General features: G+C 33.0%; 1 protein-coding gene across 2 annotated transcripts in view; it reads right to left on the minus strand.

Moving 5' to 3' along the window:
* PolD1 (DNA polymerase delta 1, catalytic subunit) overlaps positions 1 to 21,063 on the minus strand; it is a 156,046-nt gene that overhangs the window by 25,818 nt on the left and 109,165 nt on the right. For both annotated transcript variants that reach the window (XR_015043066.1, XM_085823925.1), the window contains exons 16-17: positions 15,188 to 15,420; positions 8,377 to 8,490 (exon numbers count right to left, since the gene is read on the minus strand). Coding sequence is in view for 1 of the 2 variants with exons in the window: in XM_085823925.1 (XP_085680051.1) it covers positions 8,377 to 8,490; positions 15,188 to 15,420 (347 nt within the window). In the remaining variant the exon portion in view is untranslated. The remainder of the gene's footprint in view (positions 1 to 8,376; positions 8,491 to 15,187; positions 15,421 to 21,063) is intronic.

A 21,063-nucleotide genomic window follows, 5' to 3' on the forward strand; every position in this document is an offset into this window, starting at 1 on the left:
AATTACCTGTGTGATGTTTGCACTCACAGCATTCTAAACAGAATTTCTTCTGGAATCAGAAGTCTAATAAAACAGTAGAAATCAACAAAAGGTTTTTTACGAAGCACAAAAATAAAGTGGATTGAATGTTGACTGTTTATTAAATAAACAGGCGTTAGTTTCTTTCAGGATTCTTAGGAATGATTGATGCAACTTTGGGAGGATTTCTGCAAATTCTCATGTTACCTAACATTCATGGTCATAGTTCCATACTTTGATAACATTCATGGTCAGCCATGCCTTCAAAGCAGCCAACATTCACAATTGACGGAATAATAATTTAAAAAAAAATCATTAGTACAATGTCTATTACTAAAAGGGGTGACATATTTTTCCCTGACAAAGATTGTGCTTACTTTTCATTGAAATGGAGGACAACATAATATTACACGTACCCAATTTTTAAAACCAGTATATATAAAACAATTCCACTCATTTTACTTAAACAAAGTTTACTTTCTTTGGCTTAAATAATAAAAGGTTCCATTAATTCAAGGCTTTAATAATATTTATGAGGTAGGATTCAAAAGTTCACGGACTGAGTTTATAAGGTAAAAAATATTATGAATTAAATTGCATGTAGAGTGTATAATATATAGAGTATATAATTTATAAGGCAGGAATAATTTAAGCTGAAAAAGTGAAAATTAAAAAAAATATATATAAATATATAGAATGTATTTGTAAGTTATACACTCTAGATGAGTTTTTATAAAATGTGGCATTGTAATACTTCTCAATTGTGGTGTCATTTGTAATACTTATCAGTTGTGGCATCATTTGTAATACTTATCAATTGTGGTATCATGTTAGACTTATCAATTGTGGCAACATTTCTAATTATTGAAACTGAAAATTAATTGAATACATATATAGTATATGAGAATTTAATAAACATTCTCTATTCGTAAAAAACAAATTAAAAGTTAATGAAATTTAATTGCAAACAAATAAATGATTATTGCTGTGAACTAATCTATATATCATTTAAATTCTGAGATCATATGTAAATCAAGTGCAAGTATCAAAATCCATGAACAAATACAATACAAAATCTTTAATCCGGACTCATTGGGACTTCGGTGTTTCCAATTAGGGGTCTTTCCGGATTATAGATCATCAATTTAAAGCTGGTAAGATGGCATGCAGAAATTATAAAATTAAAAATATGAAACCGTAATTTATGAAATAAAGAGCAATTATGATCTAAAGGGTATCAAAATAAAATTTAAAAAAAAATAAAAAATAAAAAAAAAAAAAAAAGAGGGGAGAAGAGGGAAAACCTTTATTTATTTTTTGCAGTAATTCCACTTTTTGTTTAATGGACATCGAAACATGCTTTCGCTTTGAAGATCCTTTGTCAGCTTCAGAATCGGAAACTCTTTTTGACATAATCGAAAGTTCAAGCTTACTTTTTATAAAACTGCTCTAACAGTCTGCAAAAAATAATAAGCCGCATCCAATTAGAAGATTAAGGAACAATGCAATCTGCAACGTTAACTGAAAGAGATAATTAGATAATATTAGCCTAGCATATACCGCCCATTATACATTAAACGCACATGCGTAAAGATCTTATGTTCATGCGTAAAGATATTATGCGCATGCGTAAACACATTATGCGTTTACGCATGCGCAGAAAGTTTGTAGCTTTGAAGTCTGTATTATAGATCATTCTGGATTAAAGACTTTGCACTGTATATAATTTCAAAGAATTTTTTTAATCCTAAAAATTATACAAATGCATAAGTGAATAATTGTTGAACAGGCAGGAGACAGACTTATCAAGGGGAAGTTGCCTCCAAACCTATCTCTTCAATTATTGAATTCGTGTTTTGTCATCCATGTAGGAAAGGGTAAAAGTAAAATTCAAAACCAAATGCTCTGAATTACTAAACTAAAAAGAAATTTAAACAAGTGGAATTTTGAGAAATTAGCAAGTAAATGACTAGAATTAAAATAAAAAAAGGTCAATTAAGAGTATAACACCAAATTTTTTAGAAAACCAACGTAATTTAGAAACTCCCTCCTACTAATTTAGAAACTTCTTCTACATGAATATGCATATAAATCAAACAGAAACTACATACTATCTATAAAAAATACATAAATAATACTAAAACAATAAAACTAAAAAGGCAAGTAAATAGTAAGTTTTAATTTAACTTATCAACAATATTTGTATTTGGAGATTGGAGCAGCATTTGCCAAGCTAAAGTTACCCTAATATTTCAGAGCAATTAGATGCCTCTTAAGGCCATTATATTAGGTACAGAGATATACCTACATATTTTTTGGCGAGGCCAAAGAGGTAAATGCGTACACTTATATTAAGGGGTGCAGAGGAAAAGAAATATTTATGTGTATGGTACATGTATGTATGTAGTGTCTCTTTTGAATGGTAGAAATTACACCTAGTTTCTTTATATCAGACAACACGATTAATTACATTTTTACATATACACATTTTCACAATTACATAATACAATGTACACAGTTCATATCTTTATGATCATATATTATTATTTTCGTCTTTAAATCCATTGTTGTCCTTCATTTAACATTTCTCAAGGTCACTTGCAAATGACCACCTCAGAGCAAATCTCACCAGGTAGTGCTCAGCACCACCTGGTGTTAGACGTTGGGACCATGTATATACGAGGTAGGATTTAAAAGTTCCCGGAATGACTCTATAATGTAAAAAATATTATGAATCAAATTGCAGAAACACTTCTTCCTTCGAATTAAGACCTTTGAGCAACAACACACTTTTGCCAGTGCCTGTAAAGTTCATCGAAGCCTATCTGGAATCCCTTTTTGGCCATGTCCTTTAATTCAGATTGCAACACACATTTAGCTTCATCTGAAGTTTGAAATCGAGGACCCTGCAAGTCTTGCCAGTTCAGGAAATATGAACAAATCACAGGGTGTGAGAGCAGGTGAGTAAGGAGGATGAGGGAAAACAGTTATTGTCATTTTCGCAAGAAAGTCATTGACGAGCTGGGATCGGTGAGCAGGAGCGTTGTCACGCATCAGCACCCATGACTGCTCAGCCCACATTTTTTTGGTCCCTTTTTCCTGATCAACTCATGCAAATGATGCAGGATTTTGATGAGTTCTTTGTTCCCAGTGCATCCTACAGGGTAAATTTCAGATGCACAATGATATCGAAGAATACTTCTAGAATGACCTTTCCTTTCAAGCGATCTTGGCGGAATTTCTGCTTCCACGGAGATTTTGGTGATTTCGACCTTGTCGATGCTCTCTTGGTTTGTGGGTCGTACAAAAAACACAATTTCTCATCTCCAACAGCAATTCTGCGAAGTAGGGAAAGATCTCTGTCAACAGTCGAGATTAAGTCTTCCGCCATTTCCATACGAATTCCCTTTTGGTCTATGTTTAACATGCAGAGAACGATGTGTTGACACCCCCTATGCATGTTAAAATTCTTAGTCAGTATCTGATGACATGTGGCCTCTGCTATTTGGCAAATTGTTTGTTGCCTGTTCGCATGTACCGCCGCAGACACCTTTTTGATGTTTTCATCAGTGCACGAAGTCACGGGATAGTCACAGCGCTCGTCGTCTTTGGCAAATTCCTGGCCATTTCTGAAACAACGATGACACCTGAAAGCTTGCGTTCTCAATAACGCTTCACTTCCATACACACGCTTCAACATTTCAAAAGTCTCCATAGCACTCTTTCCCAAGCAACCACACAATTCAGTATTGATTCTCTGTTCAACTGACACCATTTCTTTCTATCGGTGGTTACTGAATGCATTTGCTTATGAAAAATGCTGTCACTGTGAGCTTTCGAATACGTGATTTGGGACAAACCACTTTTAGAAAAAGAGGAGAATGCAGTAACACAAAAATGTTCTCACAGTCGCAACTACTGTAAAAAATTTTTAAGTTACAGGCTCAGTTCGGGGACTTTTGAATCTTACAATGTATTTTGTCATGAAATTTTAATTTATTACATTTCCAATGATACATAGACAAAAATAAGCATTAAATAAAATGTTATTACTTGTTGGCTAATCAATACATGTTGTTCCTAGGTTAACTTTCATCTCAAGAACATGCAAACACATGCATCCACATGCAAACTGAAAGCATGTGGAGATCAGAAAAATAGAGAAAAAAGCAGCAAAGTAATAAAAGTCATCATCATTTATTTTTTAATTTAATTAAATTAACAGATTGTTTGCAATGTATTAGTGGCTGCTAGATAATAAACAAGTATTAAAATTTGAATATATATGATATGCAAATACATTTTGATATTTTCAAGTATCGGGATTCTAACAGAAAACTATTTGTGTTCACCTAAGTTTTTACCCAACTTCTGTCTTGGTTGTAGACATATATATCTAGTTAGAAAAATGTTTCAAATGATGCCAAGATTCATGTTCCGGCATTTTTAAATTAAAAAAAATAATAATAAAAATAAAAACTATGAATAAATATGAATATGATATGAAAAACTATGAATATGATAAAAACTGTCTTGGTTGTAGACATATATATCTAGTTAGAAAAATGTTTCAAATGATGCCAAGATTCATGTTCCGGCATTTTTAAATTAAAAAATAATAATAATAAAAATAAAAACTATGAAGTTTCCCGGTTCTTATATTTAGGCATAAATTATACTCATTATAAAAAGTACAATACAAACAGTATTCTTGAACAACTAAAATTGATAGATATATTTTATTTAAAATTGGATGTCATATTCAGGGGGTGACCACAAACTGAAAAGTGAACTGTTGGGATTTGTATTTAACTAAAAATAAAATATCACTTAAATGTCTCTGAAATTTATAGATTAAATGACATGCATTTCTATGCAGATTATTATGAAAAGTACTGATCAATATCTTTTTCTTTATAAAAAAAAAGAGAAGTTTTTTATAGAATCTTACAGAATTTGTGTTCTAGAAATCCTTTAATTGTTACAATTTATTTATCAAAAGACGCCTCAATGTTAAAAATTGCAGATTTTAAGTATATATCTCATTCAGTTTTTATTGTAAAGGCAAACCTTTTTATATTTTATTTTTCAGGGTTTGTACACATTTCTGCACACAGAAATTAAGTACTTTTAAGGACTTTTAAGGACCATTAATGAAAAAATTAAGGACCTATGAGCAAATGGGAACTGAATAGATTCAATTAAAAATACTATTCTATGCCTGAATTTCACTTTTGTAAAACCATCCTAAAAATAAAATAGATCTGAGTAGTATGCATTATTACTAAACATGAATTAACATAATGATTAATAAGTTTGAGAATAAAATAAACTTTTTGCAATTAATCAAGTACGATTAAATATTTTGCACTTATAATAGTTGGACATATTTGAAAGAAGATGACATTTACTTACGTTTTACTAACAGTTAGCTTTATGTTGATTTTTTTATGTCTCATTTTGTTACATACTTAGTCAGTCTAGACGTTTAGTAAATAGCAGGTAGATTTTATGTCAAACGGTATAGGTTAAAATGAGAAGTAAGATCATAATCAGCATGATTCATAACAAGACTGAATGTTGTCACCGCTGTTGCTTGTCTAGAGAGAGACCTGCTTATTAGAACAACCTGAAAGGTCTGATGTAGACACAGTTGGCAAGTGTTGAAACTTAGTCAGGCTCTGTTTGATGCAGTTAGTGTCATAGCTTTGTGTAGAGTTCCAAGGGATTGTAGCCCAGTTAATATACTTTAATGTTCCAATAAGCGATTAAAGTACCAGAGATGTTGTTTTGTATTATTTTTAAGTTTCACTAGATGCAAAGAATAAGTTTTACTTGAATTTTAAAATTTTTGTGTTTTATCTTGTGACCACAGTAAGTGTTAATGAAAGGCAATAACTCGCTTTAATATGTAGAAATAACGTTTAAGGGTAAGCAGTTAGTTATAAATAATTAAATTAGGTAATTAGATAACCTTAGTCATTATGGATTTTCATGACCACTATTAAATTTTATTTTTTAACAATATTTGTTAAAAAAAGCCTATTAAAATCAAAATCTAATAAAATTTCATAGTTTAAAATACATGTAATTTATGACATTGATTCTTAAACGATATTAGGATACACATTAAAAGCTACAAAACATTTATGTTTTGTAACAACACTCAACAAAATATTTATCCTTCATTTTAATTTGAAGCCTTTCCAAACATTTTGGCTAGTTTATATCGATTTTCTTCTCTTTAATCATCTTTTCTAACAATTAGAGAGTTGTCTCAATATGCAAACCAATGCTCTCGCTAGTTTCTGCGTGCTTATCTCCTAACTTCTCAACATCTCCACAAGGTACCTATGAGGGTTTACTTGATCTGGTAAAAGTTAAATAGTCCCAAACCCCCGACTGAATCATAAAACGAAAGGCTGAAATTATAAACAATTGGGTAAGTTACATAATAATAACTGCACATATCTTTGAGGAGTAATTTTCTTTATGTATTCAGTTTCTTTCTTCAACATGGTTCCTTTTCATTTTAGAATTTTTGGATCTAATTATTTCTGTTATTCTAAAAAACACTAAATGCATTTAGATTGTATAGAAAAAGTGGCTAATTCTATTTCTTTAGTAATATGAACATTCAGAAGAAATATGAAATATATGTGGTAAAGCTCGGTTACAAAGCTGGTGTGGCAGAATTTTTAGAATTTAGCGACACACTGAACAACAAAATCTAGAAATAGCAAAACGTTTAGAATTTAGGATCCACAGAGACTGCATCAGGTGGGAAAATGCCTAGTGCCAGCTCTGTATATGATGCATTAAGGCATATTAGATGAATCTTTTAAATTCTAAGTTTTCAATTTCTTTATTAATAAAAAAAAATCCCTTTCTATAATGCCTGCCCAGTGATAAGATTAGAAGCATTTTTGATATTTTTTATGCTTGTGTCTAGTGAAAGGTAGAGAAAATAAAGGGAAGATAAACATGTTAAGAAAAAGATTCTAGTATCAGGAGTAAAACATTTAAATATTATGTTTTCATTGTTCTTCCAGACGTTCTCCAAAAGGTAAAAAATTCATCGCAAACTTTCTGTAAAATACATCTATTATGTGTCAATATCATAGAGACATTTTTCATTTTGTCACATATTTCTCGAATCTTCTAGAATCGTGGGTCTATAAATCTTGACTTCAAACCCTTCTAAACTTTCCAAGCTGCAATGTCTAAATTCCTAAAGAAAAATTATCCCTACCAATTCTGTAACAGCAAAAAGTCAGAAATATTTTGAAAAAAAAGAAGGAGGGAAAAATTGTAAAATTAATTTTATAGAGGAAACTGATGCATATTTTGAGAATTTTGAATATTCCGAGACAATTGCATGGGGAAAACGCTTACTATGAAAAAATTAAAAAGAAGACATTTTTAATTAATTGCATAGCTAATTTTGCTCTTGCTAAGAGCTGTTTCGTAAATTTTGCTTTATAGCAATATGCCTTATTTATCAGATTCATAATATTGTATAAGTTGCCAAAATGAAACTTTATAAAATGACAGCAAAAAATAGAATGTTTTATTTTAATGTTATTTTTTATATATAATTTCAATATATTACCATTATTTTAATGAAATTTATCAATGTTATGATGCTTTAAAAAAACTGGTCGAAAAATTGTTAGATCTCGGAAGTAAAAATTTTCTATAGAAACTGATCCTAAAATCGCCAAATTTAGAGCTGTTTAATAAAAGAATTCACATCCCCAAAAGTGAAAAGTTGTTTAAGAGTTCTTTATTAGAAAAAAGGAATTTCGAAATGCTTGTTTCACTTCTTGCTTAGAAACTCGAGTATCCCATCAATTTTATTAGAAATAGAAACAAATTATAACCCATGAACCCATTCAAAAGATAACCATATATGTCAGTGAATTGCCAAAAATATTCCTCCAAAATGCTAATTCACACTCAAAATGGCAGTCATAAAAACAGACAGAAATTTCAGATGATTAAAATTAAGGACCTTCTGCTGATTTTGGCCAAAATTAAGGACTTTTAAGGACCAAAAATCAATTCCAAAAAATTTAAGGACTTTTAAGGACCGTATGAACCCTGTTTTTTCATAGAGAGTACAAAATTTTTCTACATGTAAGTACAAAAATCAGATGATTGGGTTAAAAAATTTAGAGTTTTTATTTTATACAAAACAGATTTTTAAAATATGAAAATACCCAAATATAAATATTTGCATCATTTAAAATATTCTTGTGACTGGATCTATGACAAATGGTTGTGAAAATAAAGGCTTGATAAGAACTTTTGTGAACACAGTGTTTATATGTTAAAAAAACATGCTTATTTATTTACCATCTTTGTCTAAAAGAGAACGGCATCCAATACAGGTACTTCTCTTTTTTGTAAAAGCAGATAGAGCACCAACTTTCGATGTTACAACAGTTTTCGTTCGTGTGTGATCGCCACCTATTAAAAAGGCCTTTTTATTACAAGCACAAGTATGTAACAAGTAAATATAAATGTTAACAAATGTAAGAGACACTTTTCTCAAATACAGTGAAACCTCGGATCATGAACAAATTATCTGAACAAAAAGGATCTTGGATGATGAACAATGTATTAATATTTTTGATTGCATTTAATTGATGTTATGTGCAGTTTCAGTGACATCATTGTTTTGTTGTATTATTATGTTTTATGCATCTGCCATTCTAAAAGTTTTTATGTAAACAATAAGACGTACGTAAGTTCACTTTACCCTTTTTGTTATTAAAGTACGAAATTCATTTAGCCATCACTCTGCTTTGTTAATTTTATAACAGGTTATGGGTTTTAGCGATGTTTAACTGCGCAAATAAAGTAACGATGGCTATGTTGATGGATTTGAATTGCGGATTTTTTGTTACTTTTGTTGTTGCTTTCAACACTTACACCTGAACAGTGTGTTCGCTACACAGTGTATCTCTACAGTGTACCGATAGCTTTTCCTGGCTGCATATTTCCTGGTTAACGACGACGTAATATGGATGCTAAAAATTTTGCTCAGTGTACCAAATTGGAAGGTTTATCCAACTGGACTGTTTTGAAATTTAAAATAAACTCTTTGTTTGTGCTCAATGATTGTGTGGGCATCTTTGATAGCACCGGCAGAAGGTGTGAATAAAAAGACGATACGCGAGTACAGCGAAGTCACAAAAGCGTATGCAAAAGCTGCTGTGATCATTCGCACAAATGTGTCACCGAATGTGTTAAATTTGATCCGTATGCATGGTAATTCTGCACTACGATATCGAACGAGTTATTAAGTAATTTTGAGAAGGTGTCAAGCGTAACAATGGACACACTTCTGCAACAATTTTTCATCTTTCGGATCGAGAAAGACGAAAGTGTAATGCAATCACTCACGCGTATACGTACACTGTGGGTGGATCTTCAACGTGAGCAAGAGTTGAGCGGTGAAGGAAAATTACCGCAGAACTTGCTAGCACAACGAATCTTATCTATTCTTCCTGATGACGAATATCAAGTTCAAATCACAGTAGGACTGAATGCCAAAGACAGAAAAGTCACCTGAAAAACTGATCGAACAGATCAACATGTGGCTGCAAAGAAGAAATCAAGAGCTTAGAAACGAAAGTATGATAACATTCGTGGCAATGCTAATTATGGCGCAAAACATAATGGAAAGAGATGGAAGAAGGGCGGTAAAAAACCTCAGATGGTCAGCCAATCCCAAACCTTGACAACAAATAATGCCAAAACGATGAACAAACTTAGTAAGACCAGTGATGGTGTGAAAGGTTTCAATGGCATCTGTTTTCGTTGTAATAAACCTGGGCACATTGGTAAATTTTGTCCAGTTTTCCCTGACATGCCAACTACGACAAATGGCAAACCAGAGAACTTCTTCGCAAATACTCAATGCAGCGCGTTTGCTTGTCAAGATGACTGTTGCTGAAATGTATGGCTTAAAGATAATGGAGCTACAGCACACATTACATATTCAGCCGAGTATTTCAAGACGTACCATCACTTTAACATGTGCGCAACGGTTGGAAACATACAAAAATCTATTGAGCTCACTGATGTACTGTATGCACCAGAAACTGGCAAAAATTTGTTTTCAGCTTCGAAGGGAATGAAGCAAAGAAATCTCAAACTTTGGTGATTCAGATGATATGATCTGTCATTTCTTTCGCAAGGAGACCTAAGATAATATACTTTCAGAGGCCCTATGTTCATCAAATGGAATTTTTGAACTAAGTGCAAAACCAGTTAAGCCACAAGGGGTTCTGCTGCTGCAGCCTACTTGGTTGCCAATGAAATGACAACTCCTTTTGATGAGATGGTAATGAAGATGATGACAAAATTGCCATAATCACTTTGGCATCAAGGAATACATGAAAGAGTACCTGCGCCAAAATGGTATAGATTTTATCAATGATGGACTATTTTTTGATGCCATGTGTGTGTGGTAAACAAAGTCAACGAACATTTAAACCAAAACTATTCAAAACACAAAAGTCTGGTGAGATAATACATGCAGACTTACTCGAATCGCCAGTCTTATCAAGAGGTGGAAAGAAGTACATGTTAGTGATTAAGGACGATTACTCTACGTTTTGACATGTAGAATTTCTGAGACATAAAGATGAGGCTGTGGATAAAATCAAGCAATTTCTTGTTCGGACCAACAAAGATGGTATAAATGTAAAAGAACTCGTCACAGACGGTGGACGTGAATTTGACACTGATAAATTGGTGAAACTGACTGATGATGCAGGCATCAAGCTGCGAATCACTATGCCATATAGTGACATTGATGATGCAGGCATCAAGCTGCGAATCACTATCCACACCAGGACAAAACGGATTGGTTGAAAGAGAGAATCGTTCAATAATGAATGCAGTTTGCACTGTGATCAAGGTTCAGGCCTACCACAGTTCCTATGGACAGAAGCAGCATCTACAGCTGTCTACGTTTTCAATCGAACCGGATCAAGTAAGCTTATGGGAAAATCTATGTTTGAGGAATGGTTTGGACACATGCCGGAAATCAACAGAATTCGAGTTTTTGGATCAGCTGCATTTGTACAGGTACCAAATTAGATGATAAGGCTTTAAAGGGCTATTTGGTTGGTTATTGTGATGACAATGGGTATTGCATTTTCATACCATCAAGGAATGATACGATAAAAAGTGCCAATGTAGTGTTCAATGAACGGCAAATTGGCCCTACTTCCCAACATTCAGAAATAGCATCTAATACCAGTCTATCAAGCGGTATGAAGTTTATTTTGGAGGATCTACACGATGATGCAGACACACAGGGGGCTGGTGATCTATGCACTGATGAGGATGAACCAACACAAATGACCGCATGTACACTGTCACACCGTTCGTCTGTCCAATGGTCTGTCAGATTTTATGACTACAACGTGTATAACAGCATTCTGAAGTTGGAAGAGCCTAAAACATATGACGAAGCAATGAAGTCTCATGAATACGATGACTAGAAATGAGCCATGGAAGAAGAAATGGCTTTGCATGCCGAACATGGCAACTTGTTGAGTGACCTAATGGTCGTAAAATCCTCGACAATCGCTAGGTTTACATAGTGAAGGCTCAATTGAGAGATTCAAGGCCCATTTAGTAGCAAAAGGGTACAGACAGACAGATTTAGCCTGGTGTGTCACTATGGCACTATTCGAGCTCTAATTGCAACGGCAGCCAAGGAGAATCTCAAGTTATATCAAATTGACGCGGAGACGGTATTCCTTTACGGTGACCTAACTGAAGAGATCTACATGCATCATCCCGAAGGCTATAATGACAGAAGTAAGTGTGTATGCAAGATGCTCCAACCTTTATACGGCTTGAAACAAGCTGGGCGGTGTAGGAATGCCAAGTTTACAGACGTGCTAAAGAAACATAACATGATCCAAAGTAAATCCACAACTGCCTATTCATATGAAATGATTATGGACATAAGATGCTGATGGCAATTTATATTGATGATGGTATAGTTGCTGTTCAGGATAAAGCATCATTTTTCACATTTATGGACGAGCTAAGCAGCATTTTAATTTTCGAGTAATGACGTTAAATTGTTTCCTTGGTCTACAAATTGAACGTTTAAAAGACAGCTCACTCTTCCAGCACCAAGAAGCATTTACAAGAAAGATATTAGAGTGATATGGAGATGCTAAGACATCACACATCCCAGTAAAGAAGTCAAGTCTCAAAGTCGACTATGGTCAATCAAATGACGATAGCATGATCAAGATCAAGGAGGCAAAGCATCTCAGCAGTGAAATTCCATACTGATCAGTAGTTGGCAGTTTGCTGTACTTGGCAATGGGGACTCGACCAGATATTGCTTACGCAGTGAGTTTGATGTCTCGAAAGCTGAACAATCCTACACAGAGCGATTGGGAAATCATACAGACAACATTAAGATACCTTTGCAATATCATAGGACATGGCATTGTGTACAATAATGAAGATGATAGAAGTTTGATGTCGTTTAGTGATGCAGATAACAACAGCTGTGTAGAAACATGCAGGTCTTGAACAGATGCTATTTCTTTCTATGGTAAAGATGCAATTACGCAGCGAAGCAAGCTACAGGAGGCCATATCCAATTCAACGACAGAGGCAGAGTTCATGGCAGCAGCTGATGCTATGAAAGACCTGATATGGTTGAAGGGCTTGTTCAATGAGATAGCTAATAATGTCTCATTGCCTATCTTACAAATTGATAATCAGAGTACTATCAAGTACATCAAAAATCCCATGATCCACGCACACACAAAGCACATTGACCAAAGATACAAGTTTGTGCAAGATGAGTTCTTGAAGGGATATTTTCAATTAGGCTATGCCAGAAGTAATGAACAACGAACAGACATTCTGACGCAGGCGCTTCCAGCACCAGAGTTTTATTTTCAGAAGAAGTTGATTGGTGTAAAAACAGTCAATAAGTAAAGGTTAATCTATATGAACAATGACTATTTTCATGCTCGAAGGAGGTTGTTGAGAATTGAGCATTTAATTGATGTGCACTTTTAGTGGCATCATTGTTTTGTTGTATTATTATGTTTTATGCATCTGGCATAACTATTATTTCTGTCATTCTAAACGTTTTCATGTAAACAATAAGACATACATAAGTTCTCTTTATCTTTCCTGTTACAGTCAAAAGTCTTTAAACCCGATGTCCATAATCCGGACCTCAAAGCTACAAACTTTCTGCGCATGTGTAAACATATTAATGCATTTATACATGCGCATAATACATTTACGCATGCGCGTTTAATGTATAACGGATGGTATAAACTAAGCTAAAATTATCTAATTATCCATTTCACTTAATGTTGCAGATTGCGTTGTTCTTAATCTTTGAATTGGATCCGGCTTATTATTTTTTGCAGACTGTTAGAGCAATTTTATAAAAGCTTGAACTTTCGATTATGTCAAAAAAGAATTTCTGATTCTGGAGCTGCCAAAGGATCTACAAAGCAAAAAAAGGCATATTCTTTGTTTCTCTAACCATTCCAAAATCTATTTATCAATTTCACGCTGCTCTGTGTGTGTGTGGGGGGGGGGGGAGCACAATGAACTGGAAGTTGATCTGTCAGCACTGTCCTTATCTTCGGGGCAGATGTTTTTATTTTATTCGGCTTATAATTCCTTACTAAATGTAGTGTTTCATCTTGATGTACTCCGATATGATTTAAATCAATTTCCTCGTCGTTATAAATATCATGAATACACATCAAATAGTTTTCTGGTTGCAATTTTCTAATTTCGACTATGCGTAATGTATGCTTTGCACATGCGCACGTTGAAAGAAATGTTTAATAATGTAAACAAATAAATATTAAGCTTTTTTTTTTTTTTTTTTTTAAATTTTGATACCCTTTAGATCGTAATTGCTCTTTATTTCATAAATTACGGTTTCATATTTTTTATTTTATAATTTCTGCATGCCGTCTTACCAGATTTAAATTGATGATCTATAATCCGGAATCGCCGAAGTCCCAACGAGTCTGGATTAAAGACTTTTGACTGTATTAAAGTCCGAAATTCGCTTAGCCATTGCTCTGCTTTGTTAATTTTATAACAGATATGTCGGTAACCTATGATTCTCAGAGGTGTTTTGAGGTAACCTGTTTTACATTATTAACACTCAGGGACTTATACAAACATCATTTCCCATTGTTTAACACTCCATAACAAAGCCTGGTAGAAAGTGACTTCCAGGACCATGATTTCTATTTGGAGGAAAATTATGGCCAGAACAGATTGCAAGCACAGTCTTTTAGCACTTTGGAACTTTTTGTTATCTATGATACTGTGTCTCTAGGGAAAACCAAAATTAAGACATGCAGAGTTCCTAGAGACGATAAAAATGAGCTCAACAAGAAAGAATTACAACAACAGAAGGGGATTGTGAAAGAAATGTCTTCAGAAGAGGAGGAAGAAGGCAAAAATTACCTTAATTCTCTGACGCATAATTTTTTTTCCAAATGGGGTAAGATGCAGAATTTTCATATAATGTTATCACTGATAAAACAGTAGCAAGTTCAGCATAGGCCTTTTTGAATGACAGTACCAAGCCTTATTTTAGAAACATTTAAAAAGGTAGGCATCAACAAGTATGCCGAAATTTTGAGTGAAATTGAGTCTCAATGATTTCTCATGCAGAATCAAGTGGCATCTAGAGAAAAAGAAAAGATTAAAAACCATGCAAACTAAAGGCCTAATAATTTTATAGAAGAAAAATTTACATCCAAAGAAGAACAGCCTCTTCAGCACTTTCCATTTATGCCATTTAATCTATACACTCTCCCTTACAAAGGTAAAAAAATAAATTAAGTTTTAATCTGTTTTATTTTTTTAAGATTCTGTTTATCTTTATCTATTTAATATGTAATGATTTCTATTGGTTTTTGATTATGAACTTAAGCATAAAGTATACTGGCGTAAAGTTTAAATAAGTTACCATCTGTGGTGCAGAAACAAATTAATCTATTTTACATTAATTCCTACCAGAAAAATTGTTTCAGTTAATGAACATTTTGGTTGAAAAAGGCTTTCAGGAACAAATTAAGTCTGTGAACTGAGGTTTCACTGCCCAATAAAAAAAGAAAATACGTACACAGCAAAATGGACTCTGCTTTTTCTCCAAGAATAGGTTCAAAAATCCTAAGCAATGGTTTTGATATTTGGTTTTCTAAATAATACTGTGTATCTATAGGAATACTATTTTCTAGCACATAGATAGGATCTTCAGATTTTAAATATGCTGCAGTTTTTTTACTAGCAGCTATAATAACATAAGGCACTCTGTCCCCAAGATTAGGAGCACTTCCTGGATCTCTCTTCTTCATCCTACAAAAATAAAAATTAGAATATAAGAAGTGAAGTTAAGAACACTATATATTTTCTTCCCTTCAGATTCTAAGAATATTTTAACTATGATATGCATATGCTCCTGTGAAAGTGAAAAAAATAATTAGTTTAAAATATGCACTTTATAGTCACAGCGACACACCCCTCATTTATGATTATAATGTGTGTTGTCGTCATCATCAAAGAGGAAAATGAAGAATATAACTTTTTTCTGCACAACACTTACCATAGTTATGAGGCATGATTGCAGGGAGGAAAAAACAGCCTTGAAGTGCCTATTTTAAAGTAACAAACTATAATAGGCACAGAATATTTTATATTTTACACAGAAAACATCTGGACTACAATGCAATGATTAATACAGGGTTCGTACACATTTGTGCGCATGGTAATTAATCACTTTTAAGGACCATCAATGGAAAAAAATTAAGGACCTATCAGCAAACAGGAACTGAATAAACTAAAGCAATTATCTACAACCAAACTTAATTAAGGACCTATCAGCAAACTATTAGGAAAAAATTAAGGACCTATCAGCAAACAGGAACTGAATAAACTAAAGCAATTATCTACAACCAAACTTCCCTTTTGTAACTTGTAAAAGCAAAATAAATCTGCAAGCAGGATGCATTATTATTGAACCTAATCTAAAATAACTTAATTATAAAACAAAATCAACTACATATTTTTTTTTAAGTAATTGGAACTAAATTATAAAATTTCTTGAAACATTTATATTTTACACTTATAACAGTCCTACATATTTTACAGAAGATTAGTGATTTTTTTATTTAAATTTTACTAACAGTTAGCTTTACACTTATTTTTTCTCTTGTGCCTCATTTTGTCATGTACGCACTCACTAAAAAGGTCTAGGTAGATTTTATGTCTAGCATTAATTAAATTGAGGAGTAAAATAATAATCAGCACGACTCATAACAGAAGCTTGGTTGTTGTCTCCCGCCGCTCGCTTAGAAGACAGAAAGCCACTGATCAGAACAGATGTGAATGCCTGACACTGCATCAGAGGTGATCGGTTGTTTTGTATTATTTTAAGTCTCATTAGTTGTAAGGAATAAGGTTTTTAAGTTGATTTTTACAGTTTTGTGTTGCATCTTAAATCCACAAAAAGGATTAAGGAAAAACAATACTGAGATAACATACAGAGATAGCTTTTAAGTGTAAGCAGTTAGTTACAAATAATTAAATTGTGTAGTTAGGTATTCCTAATCACGATAGATTTAAATGGTTACAATTATTTTTTTTTATTTCTAAAAATATCCATTAAAAAAGCATTATGAACATTTTACTGTAGTTATAATTTATGGTGTTGATTCTGAAATGATATTCGTACAATTACTCATTAAAAGCTACAAAATGTTTATGTTTTGTAGTAACAATAAACAAAAAATATTACTGCATCTTTTTAATTTGAAAAATTCCCAAATATATTAGCTAATTTATATCAATTTCTTTCCAGTTTATTTGTTTCAAAAAATAAATCAATGTTTCCACTAGTATCTGTTTCATCTCCTACTTTGTTAATGTGTCAACAATGTAATTTTGAAGAATAACGTTCTCTCTTTTATAAAACCAAGTTCCTCTTTATTTTAGAATTTTTTGATTTAATCAATGATATTATTTTAAAGTACTGCTTTGACTTAGAATGTATAGAAGAAGTTGTTAACTTTGTATTTCTTTAATAATATGAGTATTGAGAATAAATGTGAAATGATATAAGGTCAGTACCAGCACCAGAGTGGCAGAATTTTTAGAATTTAGCGAAGCACCAACCAACAAAAATCTAGGGATGGCAAAAAATTTAAAATTTAGACAAGCACTGAGGTATGTACGAGTCTTGTATGAGACAAGCACATCACAAATAAAATGAATCTTTTAAGAAAATATTGGTTTCACTTCCTTTGTATGCTTCAATGCTTGTGTCTAGTGGAGAGATAAGAAAATAAAGGGAAGATAAACACGTGGAAGACTTCTGAGATCGAAATTCAAATAGTGTTGTTTTCACAGTTCTTCCATAAATTCTTCAAAAGATAAGAAATTCCTCACAAATTCCCAATGAAACACGTCCATTACGTATTAATACCATGAAGACACTTTCCCAAGAGGCAAAACTGTAAACTGTTTGATGAAATCACACCATTTTTAATAATTTCATTCTTATAGAAATATGGGTTTGGCAACAATTTTTCATCGTATTTCTTATGTCACTGTTTTTAAGAGATGGGCATATTTCATTGCCATTTATATATATATATATATAATACATTTTTATTGATGTTTTTTATAAAGTTGTTCTGCAAAGTAAAATTCTGTGTGGAATTTTTTGTTTTTTGAGTTACTTTCATGTTATTTTTTGCTTATTTCACTGTTTGTAAGATATTGAAAAGTTTTGCATGATTTTTTTTCTTCAACGGAAAGTTGGTTAATTTTTTAATTAGGATAATTAATATTTGTATTAAGGGATATAGCTTATTTCATTGTAATTTTTGGTGCTACTTTGGTAGACGGTTGCACGGATTTTGGCAATTTTTCTTTTGACGAGTAATACGAGTTATGGTAAACCCATTGCTGGATAAGTTATTTATGGTAACCGATACTTTGTTGTCATTTTATTTAAAAAAGAATGCGTTTTATTATGCATAAATTCCATGTTTTAAATATTATTTATCGCTTCTAAATATTAAAAATCAACTTAATTTTGCATTTTCGTTTGAAATAAAAACTTTGTTGTTTATAATATTTACATAATTTTATGTTGTGGATGATGTAATCAATGACGTCACCTTACTTAAAACGTAATTGGTTTTATTAATATCTATAAATTTAATCTAATGTTTTAAACATTATGGATGTTAAATATTAAAATACAATTTAATTTTGCATTTGTTTTAAAGATGATTTTATTATGAATGATTATTTAAATAATTTTAATTCTATGCGTAATGTAATCAGCTCCCTTATTGGTTACTGAATATTTGTGCATTATCGCGCCATTTTAAAATTTTATTATTCATCTCTTCTAATTCCTCAGATTTCAAATGGAATGGATATGTCCGTTTCGAAGATGAATGTTGTTATTGGTAATTACCAAGAATTATTGGTATCGGAATAAAAAAATTGCAATTTGAGACCTTATTTTGACCAACCTGAGTTTCCTAATCAAAGATTTATTTATAAATTGTTAATAGCGTCATAGGAAATTTATTTTAAATTTTTGGAGGAAACCTTGCTAATTGCTTCTCCAATGAAGTGCGAGAGATGTGGATCACAGATGTCATTTTTTTTTCTGGTATTTATCAATACACGACAGGTAAAATACTTTAAAAAAATGTAAGTAAATAATTTTCTTTTACTTTTTAATTGTATACTTCAACATTTATTAAAAAATTAATACAATGTTTTCAAAAATTCCTGAGATATTTATTGCCACATATGTTTTAATGTTAAATAATTAAATCCTATAAAACTTACTTAAAGTATTTAAGTAATATTTTAATTCTTTTAAATGTTGGTATGATGTTTTTAATTCAATATTCAATTTAAGCAATATTTTAATCCAATTAAATGTTGGCTCAATGTTTTTTAGTGGTGTTTTTATTCTATTATATGAAAGTAATAATTTAACCTTACTTTAGCATTTTATACTCTTCGTAAATGTACATTTGAAACATTTGAAAGCCATCTTAAAAAACAACGTTTTCAACAAAAAATTAATTCATTATTTTTAACGATATTTATTTTTTTAAAGTTTCTAATACGTATGTAAGTTGAAAAATAAATTTCCCCTGTCGACTGTGGTCAGAGTTGTGTATGAAAGTCAAAAAATAGAATGAGACATTAAAGATATGACATACCTTTATTTTATTATTCTCGTACGAGTACGTTGAGACATTTGTCATATCGCTTGATAAGCTTCAAAAAGTCCTCCAAGAAAGATTCACGCTTTGCATATGGAAGAAGCGTTGAACGGCTATGGGCGAAAGGCGACACAGCAGGAAAACGCGCAAGTCACCGATACACCATTGGGTAGAGGTCGCTGCAAATCAAGCAGATGGCGCTGTTGCAGTGCCTGCGCAAAGCGGAGACCAGCCTCTCATTTGAGCCCCGGTAGGTATGGAGAGAAGGTGCGTTTTGAATTCGTGGTCAAAGGACGAAGTGAGAGCGGTTATCCGCTATGAATGGGCACGTGGAGTATCAGGAACAGAAATTCATAACCGCCTCGTGGAAGTCTATGGGCCAGGTGTGATGTCGAAGGAAATGGTGCGGAGATGGTGTCGCACATTCAGTGATGGACGTCAGCAAGTGGAGGACATACCGAGAGCTGGACGGATGCGCACGGCCACTACAGATGCAAATGTCAGGAAGGTGGATGACATGATTAGAGCGAACCGGCGTATCACCATCGATGAAGTAGCGGAAGAACTCGGAATCTCACATGAGCGAGCTCAAAACATCATCCACAACATTCTTCAATACAGAAAAGTGTCAGCACGATGGGTGCCCCGACAACTGACCTCGACACACAAGGAACAACGCATGGGGGTCAGCCTGGAACATCTCGTGTGTTACCATGAAGATGGCAATGACTTTCTGTTTCGGATTGTGACGGGGGATGAAACGTGGGTCCACCATTTCACGTCAGAATCGAAGGCCACATCTATGGAGTAGAAACATCCATCATCACCTGTCCTGTGCTCCTCACAGTTTTCAGGGACGCCCAAGGAGTTTTGTTGCTGGATTTTTTGGAGGTTGGAACCATCAATGCTATGCGCTACTGTGACACCCTGTCGAAATTGAAAGAGGTGATTCGGAAAAAGCGGCCTGGCCTTCTCACATCTGGCGTTCTGCTGTTGGATCACAATGCCAGACCACATTCGGTGACGGCAACGCAAAACCATATTGCAACTCTTGGTTGGGAGCGCCTACACCATCCGCCATACAGTCCTGATCTCGCACCAAGCGACTTCCATCTGTTTCTGGCTTTGAAGAAAAATCTTGGGGGAAGGCGCTTTGGAAGCAATACTAAAGTGAAACAAGCCTTTCAACGCTTCTTCCATATGCAAAGCCCTGATTTTTTCCTGGAGCGCTTTTTGAAGCTTATCAAGCGATATGACAAATGTCTTAATGTACTTGGTACCTATGTGGAAAAATAAAGGTATGTCATATCTTTAATGTCTCATTCTATTTTTTGACTTTCATACACAACTCTGACCACAGTCGACAGGGGAAACTTATTTTTCAACTTACCCTCGTACTTTACTATATGCGTAAAATATGTAAAAACAGCATTTTTCAAGATGGCTGATGACTATAAAAACCGCGCCAACAATTGCGCCAATGTAAATCGCCAAAAATCCGTGCAACCGTCTACCAAAGTAACACCTAATTTTTTTCTCTTGAAAATATAAGATAAAATATCATTGATTATACTTTGCTTTTCAGAATTTTTTTTGTATTCTTTTATGTTATTTATTGCTCATTTCACTGTTTTTAAGATATTGAAAAGTTTTGAGTGATTTTTTTAGGAAACAAAGTTCTTAACCTCCTTTATACCATTTGAGTTCTTAAAATTTTTCAAAGGCAAGTTGGTTAATTTATTTA

Source organism: Stegodyphus dumicola, chromosome 9, assembly GCF_044657685.1.
Source record: "Stegodyphus dumicola isolate Sdum_Otavi_A_Nest chromosome 9, ASM4465768v1".
Taxonomy (NCBI): Eukaryota; Metazoa; Arthropoda; class Arachnida; order Araneae; family Eresidae; genus Stegodyphus; species Stegodyphus dumicola.